At 48.5% G+C, this 20391-nt stretch overlaps 1 protein-coding gene across 2 annotated transcripts in view; it reads left to right on the plus strand.

Annotated features, from left to right (window-relative positions):
* Window positions 1-20391, plus strand: part of LOC144791816 (zinc metalloproteinase-disintegrin-like VLAIP-B) — a 263161-nt gene that overhangs the window by 49384 nt on the left and 193386 nt on the right. For both annotated transcript variants that reach the window (XM_078666597.1, XM_078666598.1), the window contains exons 2-3: window positions 12113-12201; window positions 20040-20116. In XM_078666597.1, the coding sequence (XP_078522723.1) occupies window positions 12113-12201; window positions 20040-20116 (166 nt within the window). The remainder of the gene's footprint in view (window positions 1-12112; window positions 12202-20039; window positions 20117-20391) is intronic.

Consider the following 20391-nt stretch of genomic DNA (forward strand, 5'->3'; position numbering starts at 1 on the left):
CTGGTCAACTCCCATTCCTCCTCCTTAGACCCTTCCTTCGCCTGAATCTCCCTATGTAGCAGTTTAAACACATCCACATATTCGTGCCTCCAAATCTTCCCTCTCGTTTTCTCCGACAGATGCGAACCCAGGGGCACGGCCAAACCCATATAAGGCAACTTCTTGGGGAGCTTCCCCACTCCATCATCTTTACCCCCTAAATCCTCCACCTTGTCGGTTTGCGCACTGGCCGTCGTGACCTGCTTCCCCCCAGCAGCCGCCACCGGCTCCGCCCCAACATGGGCCCAAGTCCGTACAGACCCATCCCCCACCCCCACCGACCGGCAGGGCTTCTTCCTCCCTCCTTTCCCCCCGTCAGTCCATGCGTCCCACCAAGAGCCCTCACCTGACAAGGTTGCAGGAGCGTCCGTCTCCCGTCGCCGTGCGTCCGCCGGCTTCATGGTCCCCTTGGTGGCCCGACTGGCGCCATCTCGTGCCTCATGGGAAACACCTACCGTGGCGGATGCCACTTTAGCCCTGTCCACACACTGCGACTCGCGCAATTCACCCTCTTCCAACTCATCCTCCTCATCCTCATAGTCCAACCACTCATCCTGAACATCCAGTGGCACCACTTCCGTAACCACTCTCTTGGCACCCTTCCCTTTCACTCCAGGCATAAACTTGCATTCCAGCATCGATGGTGCCCGCTCCCTCGATGAAGGGCAGGCCGCCGCGGACCCCCCTGCTTCTTCGTCCCGGCGTTTGGAGGCCGTTTTGCGCCCCGCCGGCCCACCCCGGCCTCTGCCAGCTGACCCCGCTGGCTTGTCCCCGCCCCCCCCCGAGCCGTATGCGCTCGGGGAGGCCCCGGTGCCAACAGGTCTCTGATCCGTTAAGCCAGTCCCTGAACCTTCCACCCAGACCCACTGCCCGCGTGACCCAGGGGCCCCCCTGCCTCTACCTCCAGTTGCCCCCCTGCCACGCGCAGGCGCCAGGACCCCATCGCCCTTGAGCGCCCCACCCGCCTTCGTCCCCCTGGCCTCCTTCAAACGCTGCCACTCCCTCTCATACTCGGAAATGACGCGGCGCTGGTCGCGGGCCCTCTCCTCTTCGGACATGTGCTCCCACCTGTCATAAATGGACGACCGCCCAGGCACCCCCAGGCCCCCCCCCGGGCATAGGTGCTGCAGCACGCCCTGCCCCAGGCTGCTGTTGCGCCTTCAACGGGCCTTTGCCCTTGGAACCCTGCTGTTTGACAACCCCTTTCCGGCCCCCCGAAAGGTCAACCGGTTGCTCCAGGATGGTGAACTCGTCCTCCTCTCCAGACTCCCCCCCCTCCCCCCCGACAGGGTGAGCGCAAAATCCCCAGCCGCCGCCTCCCACTCACCCAGTTCCTCCCCCCACTGCCCTCACTGCTCTCATCGTACCCCACCAGTTGGCCCACCCTCCCAGACCCCCCGGCACGCAGTACCAGCGGAGTCTCGCCATCCTCACCGGAAAACGCCTCAATGGACTCGATCTTAGCCGGGAGGCTCAGCCGCCTCCCCCCTTTCTTGGGCGCCTCCTGCTGCTTCTTACCCCTAGCCTTCTTAGGCGCGCCCTCCCGAGCCCCAGTGGGCTCATCCATACAGGCTGCAACAGCTGCGGCCACCCCCGCTGACGCCGACCGGGGCGTGCGGGTCATCCCCACCCATGCCTGGTCCAAGACCCCGGGTTGCAGGAGGTCCGTCCTCCCCGCCCGTCCAAGAACCAGTAGTGCAGCCCTCACTGCCTCTGCATCAGGTGCTGCCATGCCTCTAAAAGCGTTTTTCTACCGTCCGCGAGATGCGTGAGGTTTGGCAACCTCAAATCCAGGCCGTCCGCGAGATGCGTGAGGTTTGGCAACCCCGACCCATCCGCGAGATGCGTGGGATTCCGCACCGCCGCGCACCGTACCGGGACACCGAGGACTAAAACCTGTAAAAATCGCCCAAATTGAGAGCCCACCTAACTGGACACAGTAAACCCGCCTACAAACGTCGCTCTGGGGCACCAGAACACGACCAAAAGACCCCTAAATCACACTCCACCTACAGCTCCTAAAACTAACTTCTTTCCCTGAGGCACCGGGGACAGGAAGAGGAAGTCCTTCCCCTTCCTGTCCCCTTAAATAACCTCCTAACCCCTCCCACCCCTGACCTAACCCCCTAACTACTTCCTGCCATGTCCCTAACTATCGCGCGAACACCACGGGGAAAAGACTGGTCTGCCGACCTGCTTTCCCCCGGGGGCCGCATTGCCAGGGCCAGCCTATCATGAATGGAGCAATCTATTTATTATTATTATTATTATTTATTTAAATTATTTATTTCGGAATTACTGCAGCCTGACTGTGAATATGTAGCACTAAAAATCGGATAGCGAGATTGGATAATGGCGTGTTGGTTATGCCATTATGTACCAGTGAGTCATTAATCAACAACAATGTGATTGTAAGGCATATACGTGCTCGCAACGTGCCATTTGTACACATAATGCTGCCATTTGTTAGCCACTTCCTGGACACACTCTTGGTTTAAAGCTAAGGGCACGGAGGCGGAAGGGAGGCTTAGACTTTACAAGAAAGGATCACATCCTGTTGTCCAGCAGGTAATGCTGGACTGTGACTAAAGCTTGGAAGATATTCCATAGCCAAATGCGTTGCCACCAGACCTCTTACCCTTTAAACGTTTTTCATCAGTACCGGGTTTCTTCTGTCTTTTAAACAGATGAAGTACTTACTTTTCTACACAGTGTGGTAGCGCTCTAGTGTTCCTTTAGCGGAACAGGAACCACGTCACAGGATGTGGTAGGCGGGGATTGTTCTCTGGCGCGCAGGCTAGAGGAAGCCAGCCCCGGCGCTCCTGTAAGAAATAAATAAGTTTACACCTAAAACGGTGTCATAGCATTATTACAATGGCGACGAGTCGGGATTACTAATACCCGAACGCACGCGACCCCTGAAATTGCACGCATCTCGCGTGAGAAGCGAAAAACGGACACGGAGCGCGGCAGAGGAGCCGGCAAGGCAGCAAAGAGCGTGGAAAGGGCGCCAAAACGCTCGAAAACGCACACAAGCCAGAAGGGGACCCCACACAGTTACCAGAGCCCAGAAAAGGCCACAGCCCGAAGTACCTATATCCCGAGGGAGTAGTGCGCACTGCGAGGCTGCTGACGTCACCACGAGGATCCCCTAAGCACCTGGCCAACATCACGGTGAGCCCTTGAAGTGCCTCTGCACCAGAGAGAAGAGGTGCACGCTGGCGGAAACCGCAGGCCCATCGAGTAAGAAGGGGGAAGGCAGCACACTAGCCACAACTCGCACCAAAGTGAGTGGACTGGAAGAGGACAGCGAGGGAGAACACAGAGAAGACGAGGGAGAAGAGCAAGACGCCCCAGGGAGTCCGTCCAGGCAAACAGTCACTGTACCAAAGCCCAGGAGGAACGCCCCAGCCATGGCGAGCCAGAGCACTTCCCTCACCCAACTAGTTCCATTCCTCACGAAAAGCGGAGAACCGGAAAGGAAATGGGAAGACTGGAAGAGGTACTTCCTTAACTATCTGGAGGCGCTAGAAGAAGAAGGGGACACCCCATTCTCGAGTAAGAGAAAAAAGAAGATTCTGCTCCACAACTTAGGTCCAGAAGGGCTCAGGATCTACGACACGATCGTGAAAGGAGAAAGAGCCGCAACGGACACGGAGGTATTTGACCATGCCATCGAAGACTTAGACGCACATTACAGGCCTGTGGTGTGCGTCGCCATTGACAGATTTAACTTCTTTCAGAGGAAGCAGAAGAGCGGAGAGTCAGTGGATGAATATGTTGTAGCGCTGAGAAAGCTAGCTGCCACGTGCAGATTTGGAGGACTGCTGGATGAATTCATCAGAGACCAAATAATCATGCATACCTCTAGTGCCCACATACAGGAGAAATTGTGGGTGAACGGCGACGCTCCACTCAAGGAAATCTGGGCGATGGTAAAGAAAGCAGAACTATCGAGAAGGTGCGCCCAAGCGGCGAAGAGAGACGCCCAGGAAACGCAAGCAGTGTGTAGAATAATGGCGCCAAACAGAAACGACCGTTGGAGGCAAAATGAGACGAGGAAGACCCAGGGAGGAAATAGAGCTGATTTCCCCAACAAATCACAGGTGGACAGCAAGTCACACAAGACAGGAAAAAACCAGTGTTACAGATGTGGGAGCAATAACCACCTAGGAAACGACAAGGCGTGTCCTGCTTTCAAAGTGAGATGTTCGTATTGCAACATCTTTGGACACTACGAGAAGGTGTGTCGCAGGAAACCGAAGAATGCCGTGGTGCGCTTGGTGGACCAGGATCTGCGAGACGAATGCAGCGATCAGGACGACAAAGGGGAAGAGGAGGAATTCCTGTACATTGACGTCCAGATTCTGGAGATGGATGGTTCCAACTCAGACAAGCCCAGGCTGGATATGCACATAGGAGGAATACCCTTGGAGATGATCGCGGACAGTGGAGCGCCCATCTCGATCGTCCAGAGGCAGGTGTGGGAAGACAACTTCGCATCGAGGATCAAAGGAGCACTCCTACCCATGGATGCGAGACCGGTAACGTACACTGGACAAAAGATCCCCATGCTAGGCTACTGCCCGCTCTTGTTTGAATTTAGAGGCCGTCATGCGCAGTGCAAGCTGTACGTTGCAGAGAGAGGCCCTTCCGTACTGAGTTGGAAGGACCAGGGAGCCTTGGGGATCCAGCTCAACCCAGGAGGCATAGAGAAAATCCTGCTCATGGATATGGAAATCAAGGAAGACGTGCAGCTGTGGCGGAAGACATATCCCAAGGTATTCAACGGGCAGATCGGTGAGCTGGGCAAGTACACGCAAAGTGAGGAACATCCCGTTCCGCAGCAGGGAGGCGGTACAAACAGAACTGGAAAGGTTAGAAAAAGAGGGAGTCATAAGGGCAATAGAGAGCGCAGAGTGGCTGTCGCCCCTGGTGGTAGCCCAAAAACCCAATGGCAAGGTACGTCTCTGCGTGGACTTAAGAGAGTTAAACAAAAACATTGTCATAGACAAATTCCCTTTACCACGCATCAGTGAAATGCTGGCGAAAACGAAGGACGTTGCATGGTTCTCCACGGTGGACCTCTCGTCGGCCTACCATCAGGTCAAACTCCATCCGTCGTGCACCCACCTCACGTCGTTCATCACGCTATTCGGGTGCTATGAGTTCGTGAGGATGCCCTTCGGCCTAGCTTCAGCCGCTGCTGTGTTCCAGAAAATCATGCACAAGCTCCTGAAAGACATGAAAGACGTCCTCTTCTTTCAAGATGACATTCTGGTGATGGGGAAGTCGAGGCAAGAACACAATGTGAAACTTCACAAGGTACTGCAGAAGCTGCAGGACAGTGGATTGACCGCCGAATGGACAAAATGCAATCTAGGCGTCCAGTCAGTCACATACCTCGGACATGAGGTGAGCGGGCAAGGGATAACGCCGAAGAAAACAAACATGAGAGCCATCATGGAAGCACCCACCCCGGAAAAGAAAGAGGATGTTCGGTCATTCCTAGGAATGGCCGAGTACTACAGCAAATTCATTCCTCACTTCGCTACAAAGACACACCACATACGACAGCTGCTCAAGGAAAGGAACCGGTTCCAATGGGGGAAGGATGAGCAAACCGAGTTCGACGCGCTCAAGCTGGAAATGGGAACAGCCATTCCCCTCAAAGGATTCGACCCCAAAGCGGAGTCAATTCTCACCACAGACGCCAGCGATCGAGGCTTGGGAGCTGTACTGATGCAGAAAGAGGAGTCAGGAGAGATGTCGACTGTCAGCTTCGCCTCCCGCTCGCTCTCACCCAATGAGGAGAAGTTCAGTGTGGTAGAGAAAGAAATGCTGGCAGTGGTCTGGGCGGTCGAGAAGTTTAGACAATACTTGTGGGGCGCCAAATTCCTCGTGAGAACTGACCACAAGCCATTGGTTCGCGTGCTGACATCCAGCGGACATGACCACGCTACACCCAGGATAGCCAAGATGACTCTACGGCTATTGGACTATGTTTATGAAGTCGAGCACATCCCGGGACCACAGAACAAAGTAGCCGACTTCCTAAGTAGGGCAGCCGCCATGGAAGAAGCACGGAACGAGGACAGACAAGATTGGGATGGGTACGTGGTAGCCACCATCCAGGACACTGAAGAGGTGATAAGCGCCCAGGAATGGGAGGAGGCCTACGGTGAAGATACAGACTTAGTAGCGGTAAAGAGTTATGTAGCTCACGGCTGGCCAGAGAAAAGACACTTAAAGGAGGAACTAAAGAGGTACTGGGAAGTCCGAGAGGAACTGTCCTTGGCTGAAAATCCAACGTTCTTACTCCGAGGGGACAAGGTGGTACCGCCCAGAGACTTGTTGGAACGACTGATGTCCTTGCTACATGAAGGGCACCAGGGAATCACAAAAACGAAAGCCTTGGCCAGGCAAGCATACTGGTGGCCTGCCATCGACGCGCAGGTGGAAAGACATGTGCGCTCTTGTGAGTATTGTCCAAAGTCGGACAAAGCTCAGAGCATGCTGAGACCACCGCTGGGAAGGTTTCCGATTCCAGATGGACCGTGGGAGATGTTGTCGGTGGACATAATGGGGCCAGTCCTGAACAAGGAAGGCACTCAAAAATATGTGGTGGTTGCCATCGATAGGTATTCTAAATGGCCTGAGATACAAATCTTGGAGCGAGTGGACACTGAAGCCGTGATAAAGTTTTTGCGCACTACGTTTGTCAGCGAAGGAATCCCAAAGATCATCACCTGCGACAATGGACCCCAGTTCACTTCGGAAAAATGGACAGCCTTCACCAAAAGAAACGGAATTGAAGTGAAGCACACCCCGATCTACCACCCGGCGGGGAACGGCCAAGTGGAACGCTTCAATAGGGTGATCATGGGCACCATACAGGCAGCCATTGAAGATGGAATGGATTGGGAAAAGGAGCTGGAGAAGATGATTTGGGCATACCGGATCACACCGGGTAGCACAGGCTACAGCCCTTTCAAGATCTTAAGAGGCAGAGAAGCGTTCACCAAGGACAATGCAGCGTGGAGGAAGTTGATTGTCCAGAGCAAGTGGTCACCGGCGGTGGTCAGGAAAAATTTGGAGAGAGCTCAGGAAGTCTACACGTCCCACTACAACAGAAGACGGAACACTCACAGCACAGAACTGGACAAAGGTGATTGGGTAAGGGTGAAGTTGGCCATCATGAAGAGAAAGGGAGAGAGCAAGTTCTCACCTCCCCTTAAAGTGGTGGAACCCTACGCCAGATCGGCTCTCCTGAGCGATGGTAAGATTTGGTCGATGGACAGAATGGCTAAATGCAGCAAGATACTGAAATGGGAAGAGGATGTGGAAGAAGGAACAGAGGATGTCTTGGAGGAAGGAGAAAGTGAAAGTGAAGAAAGGACAGGAAGGAAGGAGATAGGAACAGAAGGACTCAGGGCAGGTACAGAAAGAGAGCGGAGTGAAACGACGGGAGGAAGAAGCAGAGGAGAAGAAGGGAGTGAAAGGAAGACGAAGGACGAGGAAGTAGAAGGGACGAGAGAAAGAAGAGAGAACGAGACAACGGGAGAAGAGAGAATGAATGAGAGAGTGAAGACTCGAGCAGGGAGGAGAATTAAGGTACCTGAGAGATTCAAGGACTATGAAATGGACTGGAAGTAAGACTTTGTACATTTGGTTAAGGTGCATAAAGGGGGGAGATGTGGTAGCGCTCTAGTGTTCCTTTAGCGGAACAGGAACCACGTCACAGGATGTGGTAGGCGGGGATTGTTCTCTGGCGCGCAGGCTAGAGGAAGCCAGCCCCGGCGCTCCTGTAAGAAATAAATAAGTTTACACCTAAAACGGTGTCCTAGCATTATTACACACAGGGCAAATTAAACGATTTCGTTGTGCATGTAATTATGGTTAGTTCTAAAACCGTGTACATTTGGAAATAAATAGAAACTGAATGCACCCCTTGTTACCTTCTCAGCACCATCCCCGTTTAGAAGAAGGGGCAGAAATAGCTAATCTCTGGGAGGTTCAAGGAGGTTCCGGTCACTTCTGTTTTTTAGGAACTTGTCCAAGATACAAATCTTAGTCAAGTGTTACAAAAGAAAAACAAAACAAAACGAAAAAAACACTAGTGTCTAAAACGTCGGATTAAACCTTTATGAAGTCGGCACTTGCAGTTCACAAGAACCAAGTAAACATGCAGGGACTTCAATTTTCTACTTTATGAGCAAGAGGCTGATAACAAACACCAAAGTATGTTATGTTGGCACCTGTCAAGCCACAAGTAACTGAACCACTCACACCTAGGAAACTGCCTTGATGGAAAATAGGTGGTGAACAGGTGGGAGCGGCAGAGACCCATGTAATGTTCTCTTTCATCATCCAAATACAATGAACAACTGTTGTTCACCAAGAATGGACCAACGCCACCGTATCCCTCCTAACCTCTAAACTGACAGAGCATTGATATAAAAGCTTCCGACCTCGAGCTGAGGGGCTTCATGACTTGAAGCACCAACTTCTCCCCAGTATGACTTTTATTATATCATTTATGGAACTTCTAGCTGCCTTGTTCTGTAGGAATACATAGATCTAGCAAATCCCCAATGCCCCCCAAAATTCCCACCTCCAAACCTCTGCATCGCCGGAAACAAGAAAGAGGCACCCACACGTGGTTCAGTCAATTCTTTCATTGACTGCCACAAGTCTTCACTCCGATTAATGGTTATGTGACTGAGTGCCTTATTATATGATGGTGGTCGGACCTAAGTCCAACCGCCATCATATATGAGACGGAACCACCCGACTTGCTGTCGGTGGTGTCGCCAATGGCATTACAATGCGACCGCAAAGTGTATCTTTTGTATTGCGGCATTGGTTGCCGGCTGCAGCACACCGCGCAGTGCAAAAAATACACTTTTAGCATATCCCGGCACTATGTGGCGGGCACCATGCTGTGCCTGGCACTATCTGGCAAGCTGTGCATGGTGCACAGCATGGTGCATGTCGGTGACAGTCCCACCATCAACGCAATCAGGCCCTGTGTTCTTGGCAGCTCTGTAACCTTGAATTGCTCACCTTCAAATTCCTTTTCCCTTTTTGCTGCTGAGTCACCTATTTGTGTTTTTTCGGGGTCCCTCAATTGTGCTACTATGTTCAGAAGGCCAACTTTTCCACTCGATGGACAACTGCATTATTGCTTAAAATGCATCAATGAGAAGTAGGCATTCTCAAACTTCAGGCTCTTTTTATAGACTTTCCTCCTGATAAGTGACAAACTTCTCCATTAGCTCTGCGCAGCAGTCCAAATTCCCCACATTATGCTTTCTGTCTCCCATGTGACTGCTGGTGGATTTCAGCATCCTCTCCATCATGTACATCTTATCCTCTATTCCTTTGGAGGAAACTTGCTGCTCATTTAAGCTCACTATGATTAGCCTCACTCATAGGGTGTGAGTGGTCCCAGCACTCCTCAAACAGGGTTCTCTTATTCTCTATTAATATTGAGGTTCAACATCTCAATAAGAGATATTCTGAATTCATTTAATTGCAAGATTTTCTCTTTTTAAGGTATATCTGAGGTGTAGTTGTACATTCCTGCAGCCCCTGCTTCCTTGGAACATACTCTGCTCCTTACTCTCTGGAAACAAGGATGCTGGTCCACTGGTCCAACCTGCCTTACTCCCAGGGGTCCAGTCCTTTATGCAATCTGTGCCCAGTTTCACTCTGGTCCATAGAGCTTCCCCTGGGAGTTTGCACGTGATAATGCTTTCATCTAAGGGATCTAAATTAATTAGTCTTAGGTGTCACCACTTTAGGGCTACCATCTTGGGGTATGGGTCCGTGCAATCCTCTGACGTAAATTACTGGCCATCAGGCAATCCACAGACCAACTAAGGAGCCTGGTGGAGGAGTACTCAGAAGATGCATCTATGCAGGTACAAAAATCCTCATTGAGCCTGGACACAGGTTCTCACCATTAGGAAATGGCTCAAAGGATAGAGCCAATCAGAGCTTCAAAGAAACACTGCTATTTTGGAGACTAGCAAGCTCCATATTGCCAATATCAAAATTTGAATTCAATTTTGAGCTAAAGTCCTAAAAAATAACCTAACTTTTCTACAAACTCCTGATTAGAATTGAGAGTAATGGGTAGCTTTGCCTTAACAGCTTCTGATTTTTGCCGCATGTCCGTTTTGAAGATCCTCTGAAGTTAACACCTTCGGCCTCTAAAATTACTTGAGATGACAAGCCCTTCTCACATAGGGCTCATGCAAAAAGATGGAGAGGTGTTTGATCTCTTTCAAACTTGGTTGGTCTGTGAACCATAGCTGAATGTCTATATATTAAATTCTGTGAAATTATCATGTCCACTCCACAAACGAAATTCAAGGTGCAATATTACTTCACATCACTTTCACTCGTAGTGAATATTGCACATTGTTGATGATATTGCAGTCGGTGATCCCCCCCCCCCAAAAAAATTGAATAACTTATGCTTCATTCATTCTTCCAGGTGTAGTTTTTCAAGAATGTGACTGGGAAATTGACGAGCATGATGAGGAAGTGTGAGATTTCCCAGCTACTCATTTCTTAAGCGTCACAACAATATCTCCCTTAGTGTAGCGCACAGTTTTTTTAATACGTTTAGTACTATGAAGGAGAAAGGGGGCAATAAGAATGGAAGAAAGAATGATCTAGAAATGAATCCTAGAAATGTAAGGTCACTTCAAGCATGTCCATCGAAATATGAAGATTTAAAGGTCAAATCATGTAAGCAAATGATTAGTCTTATTGGTGATCTTTTGAGGGAGGGTGTTTGGTTCGGTGACTTGATCATCATCATAAGCTTCAATCTCTTGAAGGTACGCTACCTCACAATTTCTGCATTTTAATCATGTGCCTCACATTGGGAAAAAATGCAGCATTAACCAAGGCATTGTTGACCTGTGTCAACAAATTATGTAGATTCACACATTTTTGTTGATTCACAAACCATTGGGAGAGTTTTTTTGTTTTTTTGACAGATAAATACAGCCATAAAGCAATGTGTCTCCTGTCTGCATTTCTTTTTAAATGCGGAAAAATACAGAAAATTAGACTTCTTTTGAGTGACCCTCCAAGTTGTTTTTGCTGAATTTCAGGCTAACAGCTGAGTAGTTAGGTTGCATAGGGAATTAAAGAGGAGGAACAGACCTGCTTAATTAACAGCATACATCCGCGAATGGAAGTATAGATAAATACTGATAATATGGGCAAAAAATCAATATGGATAAATACAGATGAAAAATAAATATCAAAAAACCGGAAGCCATAATTGTAGGTATGTTCCTTTACCTTACACACAGATTCACTTTTTTCTCATTCCTTTTACAACACTTGTTTACTACTTTACCGGGGTTGCCAGCTACCTGCAAAACAGTGTTAATGACAAAAACGTGCTTAGCAGCCATAGTACATCAAATCAGAATTCATGACTATCTGGTGTGTACTTTGGCTCAGTTTAAATGTCCCGCTTTTCGGTCTCCCATTGTATTGTGAACATTGGAATGATTACTTTGCAGTGGAACTGTGAAATGTACAAATGTGGTTGTTCTTGTGGTAAACATGTCCGTGAATTTTGCTTCAATACGACTCCTGTTGTATGGAGCAGGCAAATGAATATATTAATGATGGCAGTCAACCACCTAAATATGTATACAGCTTAACTCTCCAGAAAATGTTCAAATAATTTTTGCTTAAAACGAAACCTTTGTCTGTGCTTAGTCACCAGTCTATTGTTGCGTCTGTCCTCCTAAATACAATTGCTATTAAAATTTCACTGGTATTTCTTTAAAATCCCTGTGATCCCTATTAACATAATTCTAAAATTTAAACTAATTTAAGCTTGATGACAGATAATCCATAGGCATACTGCAGCAGTGTTACAGCTGTGTTTTTGACAATTCCCACATCTAAAACATAAATAATTCTCAGACTTGTAGTCTGCTTGAGAACTGTGAATTTTTGGTTTCAAATGTCTAATCACTCTTATAAAATTGGTTATTGCCACTATTAGTAATTGATAATGTATTGCTCTTCACAGTGCTTGCCCTCGCACCTCTGCCTGGAGTGAAGGATTATGAAGTTGTGCGTCCACAGAAACTGTATTCCCGACACAGACGAGACACAAAGGTAAAACATGAGTTCTGACACGATTTCATTGTTGACTTATGAATATTTGAAGTGTTCTGAGTCGTAGATTCATTTGTACCAGCGAATTTTCCCATGGACACAGAATGGGAAAAATCTTTCATACAACAGCCGTAGTGCCTCGTTTAGAATTTGGCAGCCGGGTTACTGCATCACTAACGTGACCGTATTTCAAGTGCATTATATACAATGGCCCTTGTAATATGGACGACAGAATATCCATCACAATTTTTGTATTTATTTTTTAAGTTTATTAACAGTATACATTAACCACAACACAGTGACAGATTATGCAATACATTCATAATAGCTGCATTGACATCTCAGCTATATTTCGTGTATTGCAGTTAGTTTACATGCAGAATGAACAACAAATGGAAAGACAAAAAAGAACCGAAAATCAAAAGATACAGAACATGTGCTATTCAGTACCATGCAGCCGCCTAGAGGCCAAATACTGTCTGTCAACACACATAATACCATAGTTGAACATTATATTCCACTTTAGGCTATCCGCCCAAGAGCCACTAGCTATGTCGCATCTGGTTGTTCCAGCAGATAGCAAGTGAGGGGCGCCCAGCAGTTTTTAGGTCTAGAGGCCTCCGGCAGCTCCTCAGCATAAGTCTCCAGCTGTTCTTTACAATAAACCAATTCTTTTAGCCATTGTCTTATCTTGGGTGCTGTTCTGCCACCCCAGTGTTTGGCAACCGATTGCTTCGTCAATAAGGTAGTGACCGCTACAATGCGCCTGTTGCATGGCTTAAACTTTTTTGTCCGGCCCAATAAGCAAATTTCATGTGAGCAAACTACGGTCTCCATTATAATCTGTGTGAGTGTTCGTGTCCCGTCCAACCAGAAGTCCTAAATGGAGCCACATGACCAGGCCAAATGTGCAAAATCTGCTCATCCTCTCTGCATCTTACACATCTAGCATCCACTCGCAGCCCATATCTCCGCAGCCTCTTCGGTGTATAATACATTTGATGCAAACATTTGAAATGAATAATTATGAGATTACAGTTCGCCGTCAGGCGGCCTGTCAGCACAGAGCAAGCCACCCAATCCTCTCAGACGAACGGCACTTCCAACTACCTGTTCCAATTATCAAAGGAGGTAGGGCTTTTGGCTTCTATTTCTCTTTGGGCGGCATTGTACAAGCTGGTGATAAGCCCTGTAGATTCCCCCACTGATAAAGCAATCTGCAATGCATTCAGCCATTTCGGCTCTTCCGGGAAGCCTGGATTCAACGCCCTCATAGCCATGCGCAGGCTGGTGTAAACAAACCCATGCATTGCATTACGCTGTGACCCTGCTCTGATGTCATTAAGGGATAAGAACTTCCAATTTAAGTACATATCTCCCAGTTTGGTAATGCCCGCATTGGGCAGCTCAGCTAGTGCACCTGTCTGGCACGCGACTGAAATATCCGGGTGCGCTGCAATTGGCATAGCCGGAGCGTACAGATATTCATGTCTTGCACGGGCAGCCAGGGCTTTCCACGCTTTACCAGTGCACACAACCGTATCTATCTTTCTTGTTCCCTGAGTGTTGTGCTGCAGCATCATAGCAGTCAGCGTTATCTGCTTCCACCGCTACATGCAGTAGGTTACGCTGGGGGAAATACCAATAGTACATGAAGTGGGCCTGTGCACAGAGATAATATAATAGCAGATAAGGGGCTGCAAAGCCGAGCCGTTCAAATGGTAACACCAATATTTCCCAGCTGCATCTCAGTTTTTTACCTGCCCAAACCAGTCACAGCAAGCATGACTGCATGGCCTGAAAGATAGCTCTATTGAGTTGTAATTGGATATTCACAAACAAATATACTAATTTTGGAAGGAAGCTTATTTTGGTAATGGCTATTCGGTCGGCGAATGACAAAGGTAGGTGTGTTCATCTAGCAACCTGATCATTTAGTTTTGCAATCAATCACCCATAGTTCATGCTAATCAGAGTTTCGGGGTCTCTGTGCACCCAGACTCCCAAATAACGCACAGGTTCACTTGACCAGACCAATGGAAACTCCAAAGCCAGCTCCCCCGTGCACTGGGTTAGAGGAAATACCATAGACTTACTCCAGTTAATACCAAGGCTAGAGTGTCTTTGAAAGCGAACAAACTCCCTCATCAGGGGATCCAAATGCAACGCGGGTTCCCTCACATACAATAGCATATCATCTGCGTATAAGGAAATAGCGAGTGGGCGCTGCCTGAAGCCTAGAGCCACAGCAGCATGGCCTTGCCTTATCTTGCAGGTCAAGGGCTTCAGTGCCAGCAAGAACAGCATTGGGGACAAGGGACATCCCAGCCTAGTTCCTCTGCAGACAGCTATAGGATGAGACCACCCCATCGACTCTCACCCTAGCCACAGGGCCAGTATATAGGAGGCATACTCATTTCAAGAAAAATGGCGGCATCGCCATGCGCTGCAGCACCACAAATATAGTCCCAGCGAAGCGAGTCAAACGCTTTAGCCGCGTCTAACACTACAGCAGCAGCTGGGAGCTCAGGGTCTAGCTGATGCAGCACAGCAAATATGGTTTGTGAGTTATGTGTTGTGGATATTTTGGGCACAAACCCCGATTGATCCGGGAGGACCAGATTTGAGATCAGAGGCTGTAGTCTGTTAGCGATTATTTTTGCTAATATTTTAGCGTCAACGTTTATCATAGAAAGCGGCCTATATGACTCGCATCTATTGGCTCTTTTGTCTGGCATTAACAGTGTCCGTATGAGGGCCTCGCGCAGGGAGGGGGGGGAGCACGCCTTTCTCGTATGCTTCCGCGTAGACCTCCAACAGCCTGGGGGCCAGCTGGTCCACATACGCTTTATAAAATTCACTTGGCAGTCCATCCAGGCCCGCCACTTTACCATTGGGGAGCGACACTATAGCCTCTTTAACATCCTCCACTGTCCAGGGCTGCATGAGGTACTCGCGTTGGCCCCAAGATAACCAGCCCAAGGCTAAGTCATCTGGGTAGATGAGAATTCAGATTCTGGGACTGGAGGTACCCGCCCAGAAAGATCTGAGAAGAACCTCACAAACACCTGACTAATCACCAGTGTGGTATGTCGTATCTCAAGGTTGTTGTCCAACATTTTGACAATGTGGTCCTGTCCCACCAACTCTCACAGCTTGCCAGCCAAGGAGCGGCTCGATCTACCCCCTCACCATATTGCTGCGCAGTCCATCTCCTGGATCTATGTTGCGAATTTTTTGGGGGTTATTAAGGCCTCGCACGTTCCATGTCAACAATTTAACGGTACCACTGAGGCCTATCCATTACCTATTTGTGTCCAGCTATTGTAATTATTACAGTAATTTCTGATGGCACTACATGTCAAGACAGCTAACACATGGGACCTGCACTGCAACTGTATCAAAACACATACAAACATCCCCCCCCCCCCCATCTACTTCAGCACCCAAAACTTGCTAAAGCCATTCCAGTAACCACTAAACGTGACCCAAATACAGAACATAATCCACAAGTCGATCGCCAAAGTGCAATTAAACATCCCGGTTTAGGGAGGCTGCCGAACAAAATTAAAACATTAGTCAATCAATCAGAACACTTGTAAAGCGCGATACTTACCCGTGAGGGTCTCAAGGCGCTGAGGGGAGGGGGTGCCACTACTGCTCGAAGAGCCAGGTCTTGAGGAGTCTTCTGAAGGCGAGTAGGTCTTGGGACTGACGTAGGTGGGTAGGGAGGGTGTTCCAGGTCTTGGCGGCGAGGTAGGAGTAGGATCTGCCGCCGGAGGTTGGTCGTTGGATGCGGGGGACAACGGCGAGGGCAAGGTTGGCGGAGCGGAGCTGGCGGGTCGGGGTGTAGAAGTTGAGTCTGCTGTTCAGGTAGGCTGGTCCGGCATTGTGGAGTGCTATGTGTGCGTGGGTGAGGAGCTTGAAGGTGATCCTCTTGTCGACAGGGAGCCAGTGTAGGTCTCTCAGGTGGGGGGTGATGTGGCTGCGGCAGGGGACGTTGACGATCAGTCAGGCGGAGGTGTTTTGAATGCGTTGTAGTCGCCGTAGGTGTTTGGCTGGGATTCCTGCGTAGAGTACGTTGCCGTAGTCCAGTCTGCTGCTGACGAGGGCCTGTGTCACCGTTCCTCTTGTTTCGGTCGGGATCCACTTGTAGATCCTGCAGAGCATGCGGAGGGTATTGTAGCAGGAGGAGGAGACGGCGTTGACCTGTTTAGACATGGAGAGGGAGGAGTCGAGGACGAACCCTAGGTTGCCTGCATGGTCGGTGGGAGTCGGCGCTGTTCCCAGTGTGGTCAGCCACCAGGAGTTGTCCCAGGCTGAGGGGGTGGGTCCGAGGATGAGTACCCCCGTCTTGTCCGTGTTCAGCTTCAAACGGCTGTTCTGCATCCAGTCGGCGACGGCCTTCATTCCCTTGTGGAGGTTGGTTTTGGCGGTGTGCGGGTCCTTGGTGAGGGAGAGGATGAGCCGGGTGTCATTGGCGTAGGAGATGATGTTGAGGTCGTGTTTGCGGGCCACTTGTGCGAGGGAAGCCGTGTAGACGTTGAACAGCATCGGGAATTATAAACAATTGCCTTTCATGCAAGACAGATCCTTAGGCGGGGAGGTAGTACAGGTCAAGAGAAGTGGATCGATTTGGACCAATGATGGCGTGTATTTCAGATTATCCCGCTTTTGAGTCAATTAGACCATCCAGATCACGGCTCGAGTTGTGCCGGTTGCAGAATTGCAGGACGCGGCATCTCTGTCTTGCATGAAAGGCAATTGTTTATAATTCCAAGACAAACATGATTTATATATTTGTCCTGAAGATGATGCCATTTATCTTGTTTTTCGGCATCGAAACGTCGTCGATACAATAGGATCATATGTACTGAATATGCTTGTGAATACTATGTACAATGGTCACTCAAACTACAATCAAGTCTGTTCACTGATTATAAGTATACAGACCGATTTGCTCGTTCTTGCCTATACTTGTTGTTTTGTCTTGTTCACTGTGGGTCACGGGCTGTGCCCCCTTGACATTACTTTCTGATTGTGTGCATCGCCAAATAAATTCCTGTCCGGCTGGACAAAGGACATAAATACTATTCCAGTTTGTGTCTATTCTTACCCTGATCACCCAAACTACTAGGGTCCACTGTTTTTTGTAATAAGCTAAACTCCCAAGGTCCCTAGTGTACTACCTACGGGTTCCCTTGTTTCCTACAACTGTCAGCAGGAGTCCCGACCAGGCACAACAAGTTTCCCACAGGCACTGTATGCTATCTCAGTGGCCCCTGATCACAGATCCTGTGCCCAATTTCAGTTCAGTGAAGTCACAGCAACAGCGCTACTGAAGGAGCGCTGGGTCAGGGTACGGCAGGTGATTCCCACTCTGCCCGCGACAGCACCTGTTGATTTATCTATTGTGGGTACGCAGGGGACTGCGGGTAAGCACACAGAGCAAGAGCCACCAGTGCGAGAACCAGTACAATTATACCTCAATTGAGTCTGTAAGGCAGATGTGGAGATCTTCAGTGGCCCTACCAGCCTCCATATCCAATGCCGCCCAGTCAGCACACTTTCTACCATGCGAGTGTTCCAGCAGTCCTCACCTTCACCACCATCATCCAGTGGGGCACAGCCTTTCAACATAAAGGACCTGCCAATTATAATTACGCCTCTTCTGCCACGCTAGGAAGCGAAATCCCCACAGCAGCAGCAGGGGGCAGCCGATGCAGCGCAGGAAGCAAACTGGAGCACAGCATTCTATCCTCCAAGCTTAGCTGCTCGTTACCGCAGGAGGCCTCCATGGGCCTCAGCCGCATGTCCGTGGCAGGCCGCACCGACCGTGTCTTATATGTGCAATTAATGCTCAGCAGGTATGGTCGCTCTTACGGGCTCCCTGCTCCTTGGCACCCAGCAAGGGTCTCAATTAGGTCCTGCAGCCCCCAAAGTGCACCCGGTGTCCCAGCAGTGGGGATCGGCAGCACGTGTAGACCAGCAACTTGCTTTGCCGCCGCAACTACGAATCTAGCCTCCTCAGCATAATTGCGATGCATTCGGGCCCCAACACATTCAAATGATTCCAGGGTCACCAACAAGGGATCCCGCCCCACAAAGGCCCATGCGGCACCCTCTGCAGCGATTCCACTCAACCACCACCAGCAGGGGCCTCCCACAGTTCACGCAGCCGCCATTTTGCATTCAGGGCTGCTGCGAGCAGTAATGGCAGAATTGCAGGCAATCCACCACTCCGCAGCCGCCAAATTGCACGCCGCAGTCCTGCAGCAACGATTCCCTCCTCGACTGGGCACAGGCTGTTCAGTTTAGATCAGGATATTTGTCTGATGGAGTGTCCGGCCGGCGGAGCTGCACTAACGTGCAGCCATATTTCTGTGCACCCTCTAGCGCACCCCATATCCATTACAATTTGAATATCGTTTCTAACAAAGTGCAAGTAAAGCCCTTATATTTGATTCTGTTCCTGTTATTTGTATGTGTAATGGACATCATTGATCACTAGTTAGCAAGAGTAATAGTGTTTTCGTAAAACTGTGTCTCAACAATATGCTTGTGTGCAATTCTGCACACTTAGAAAGTTTAAAGAGCACATTAAGTTTGCTGAAACAACAACTCGATCAAATAGGCAAGGATGTACAATATGCCAATCAAAATGCATTGCAGGTATTTGTGTGACAAAATATTAATTGGCAGGTTAAACAACTGTTATATTGGGACCCAGATACATACTACTGAGACAGTGCCAATGTAAGGCTCAAGTGATTGGAAAAACCATTCAAGATGTAGGATTTCTTGATTAAGGTATCCCTACCTTGGGACCCTTTATGATGGTCTCATAGGTACCGCGTTAATGGCCGAGATGTGATCTGTGCATCGAAATGGGGATGCACATAATTCCTCGTTTATTTGTAGTCCATACTTCAGCAACAAATATATCTTTATGGGGGAAAATTATCTAATCAGAGACAATAACACGAGGGTGGGGTCTCTGTGTTTCTTACACGATCCTGAAAATCCCCATCAACAGTTCACAAGTCTGTACATACTTCCCTTACTTTGTAAACCCTTAAATCCATTCTTCTCCTTCCAATAAATTCTTCTCCTACTCTGTACCGTGGGGGTCAAACCTGTAAATGAGATTGTAAGGATACCAAGCAGTCCCTAACCAAAATTGCTTACAAATCACTCATTTGAAATAAATGTTCGTAATAACTGATTCTTTCCCTCTATTGCATGCAAATGTGTATTCTAGGAGTAAAAGTATAGATAGCTCGTAGCATACTCATTATACTACTCTAGGGACCAGATGTTACTACATTATCTATTTATTTGATATTGAGTAGAAAGCAAAGTTGAGTGTACGAACATTGCAAATTATTGTATGTCACTACTGTTGCAAATTTGCTTAACGGTATAACAAAAGAAAGCGTGGTTGTACTTCATTAAATAGCACTGGAACATTATCTGTTCTATTTCTAACAGCTCAGAGGAATTATGTGGATTATCGCAATACATTGTTGTATTTTCTATTCTATTATAACATTAGTGAGTGGAGCGTTATTGCGAAGTGGTCAAAAATGATTATTGGGGGACACATGTCAATGTTCGAAAAAGGGTACTAATGTAAGTTATGAGAATATTGCACAATACTCTTTGTCACCTAGAGGTGCCACATCTCCCTTGCATTTCATACACAGGCAACACATTACAAAGTTGCTAAGGTCGTGGGGAAGTTAATGTTCAAAAATTATTATTTTTGAAAAGCATTCCCACGTTCTCGTTAATGTTTCCTCCTACCCCTTACATCATCTTCATTTTATTATCTGTAGGCAAAATATCCAGACGAAGTGCATTATGGCTTTAAATTAAAAGGTGAAGACTTGGAGGTGCATCTTAAAAGAAACGAGTGAGTATTTTGTACTATTTTTGTTTTTCTGTTCAACTCTAGTACAAGCAATGGATGATTTAAAAGTGGCCGGGTTGTATTTATTTGCTGTGAAACGGTGTGTCATATACTTCAAAGCTGTTTTAAATAGATCACTGTGTCGGTGATATATTGGTGTATTGTTTGAGGAGACCAATCCGTGAACAGCTTTTAGCATTGGGCGAAATTGAAAGTTTTGATCAATTAAAAAAAAATTCCCCATGGGGGAAAAGGGAAATGTCTATAATGATCAATTG

This window comes from Lissotriton helveticus, chromosome 11 (genome assembly GCF_964261635.1).
Source record: "Lissotriton helveticus chromosome 11, aLisHel1.1, whole genome shotgun sequence".
NCBI lineage: Eukaryota > Metazoa > Chordata > Amphibia > Caudata > Salamandridae > Lissotriton > Lissotriton helveticus.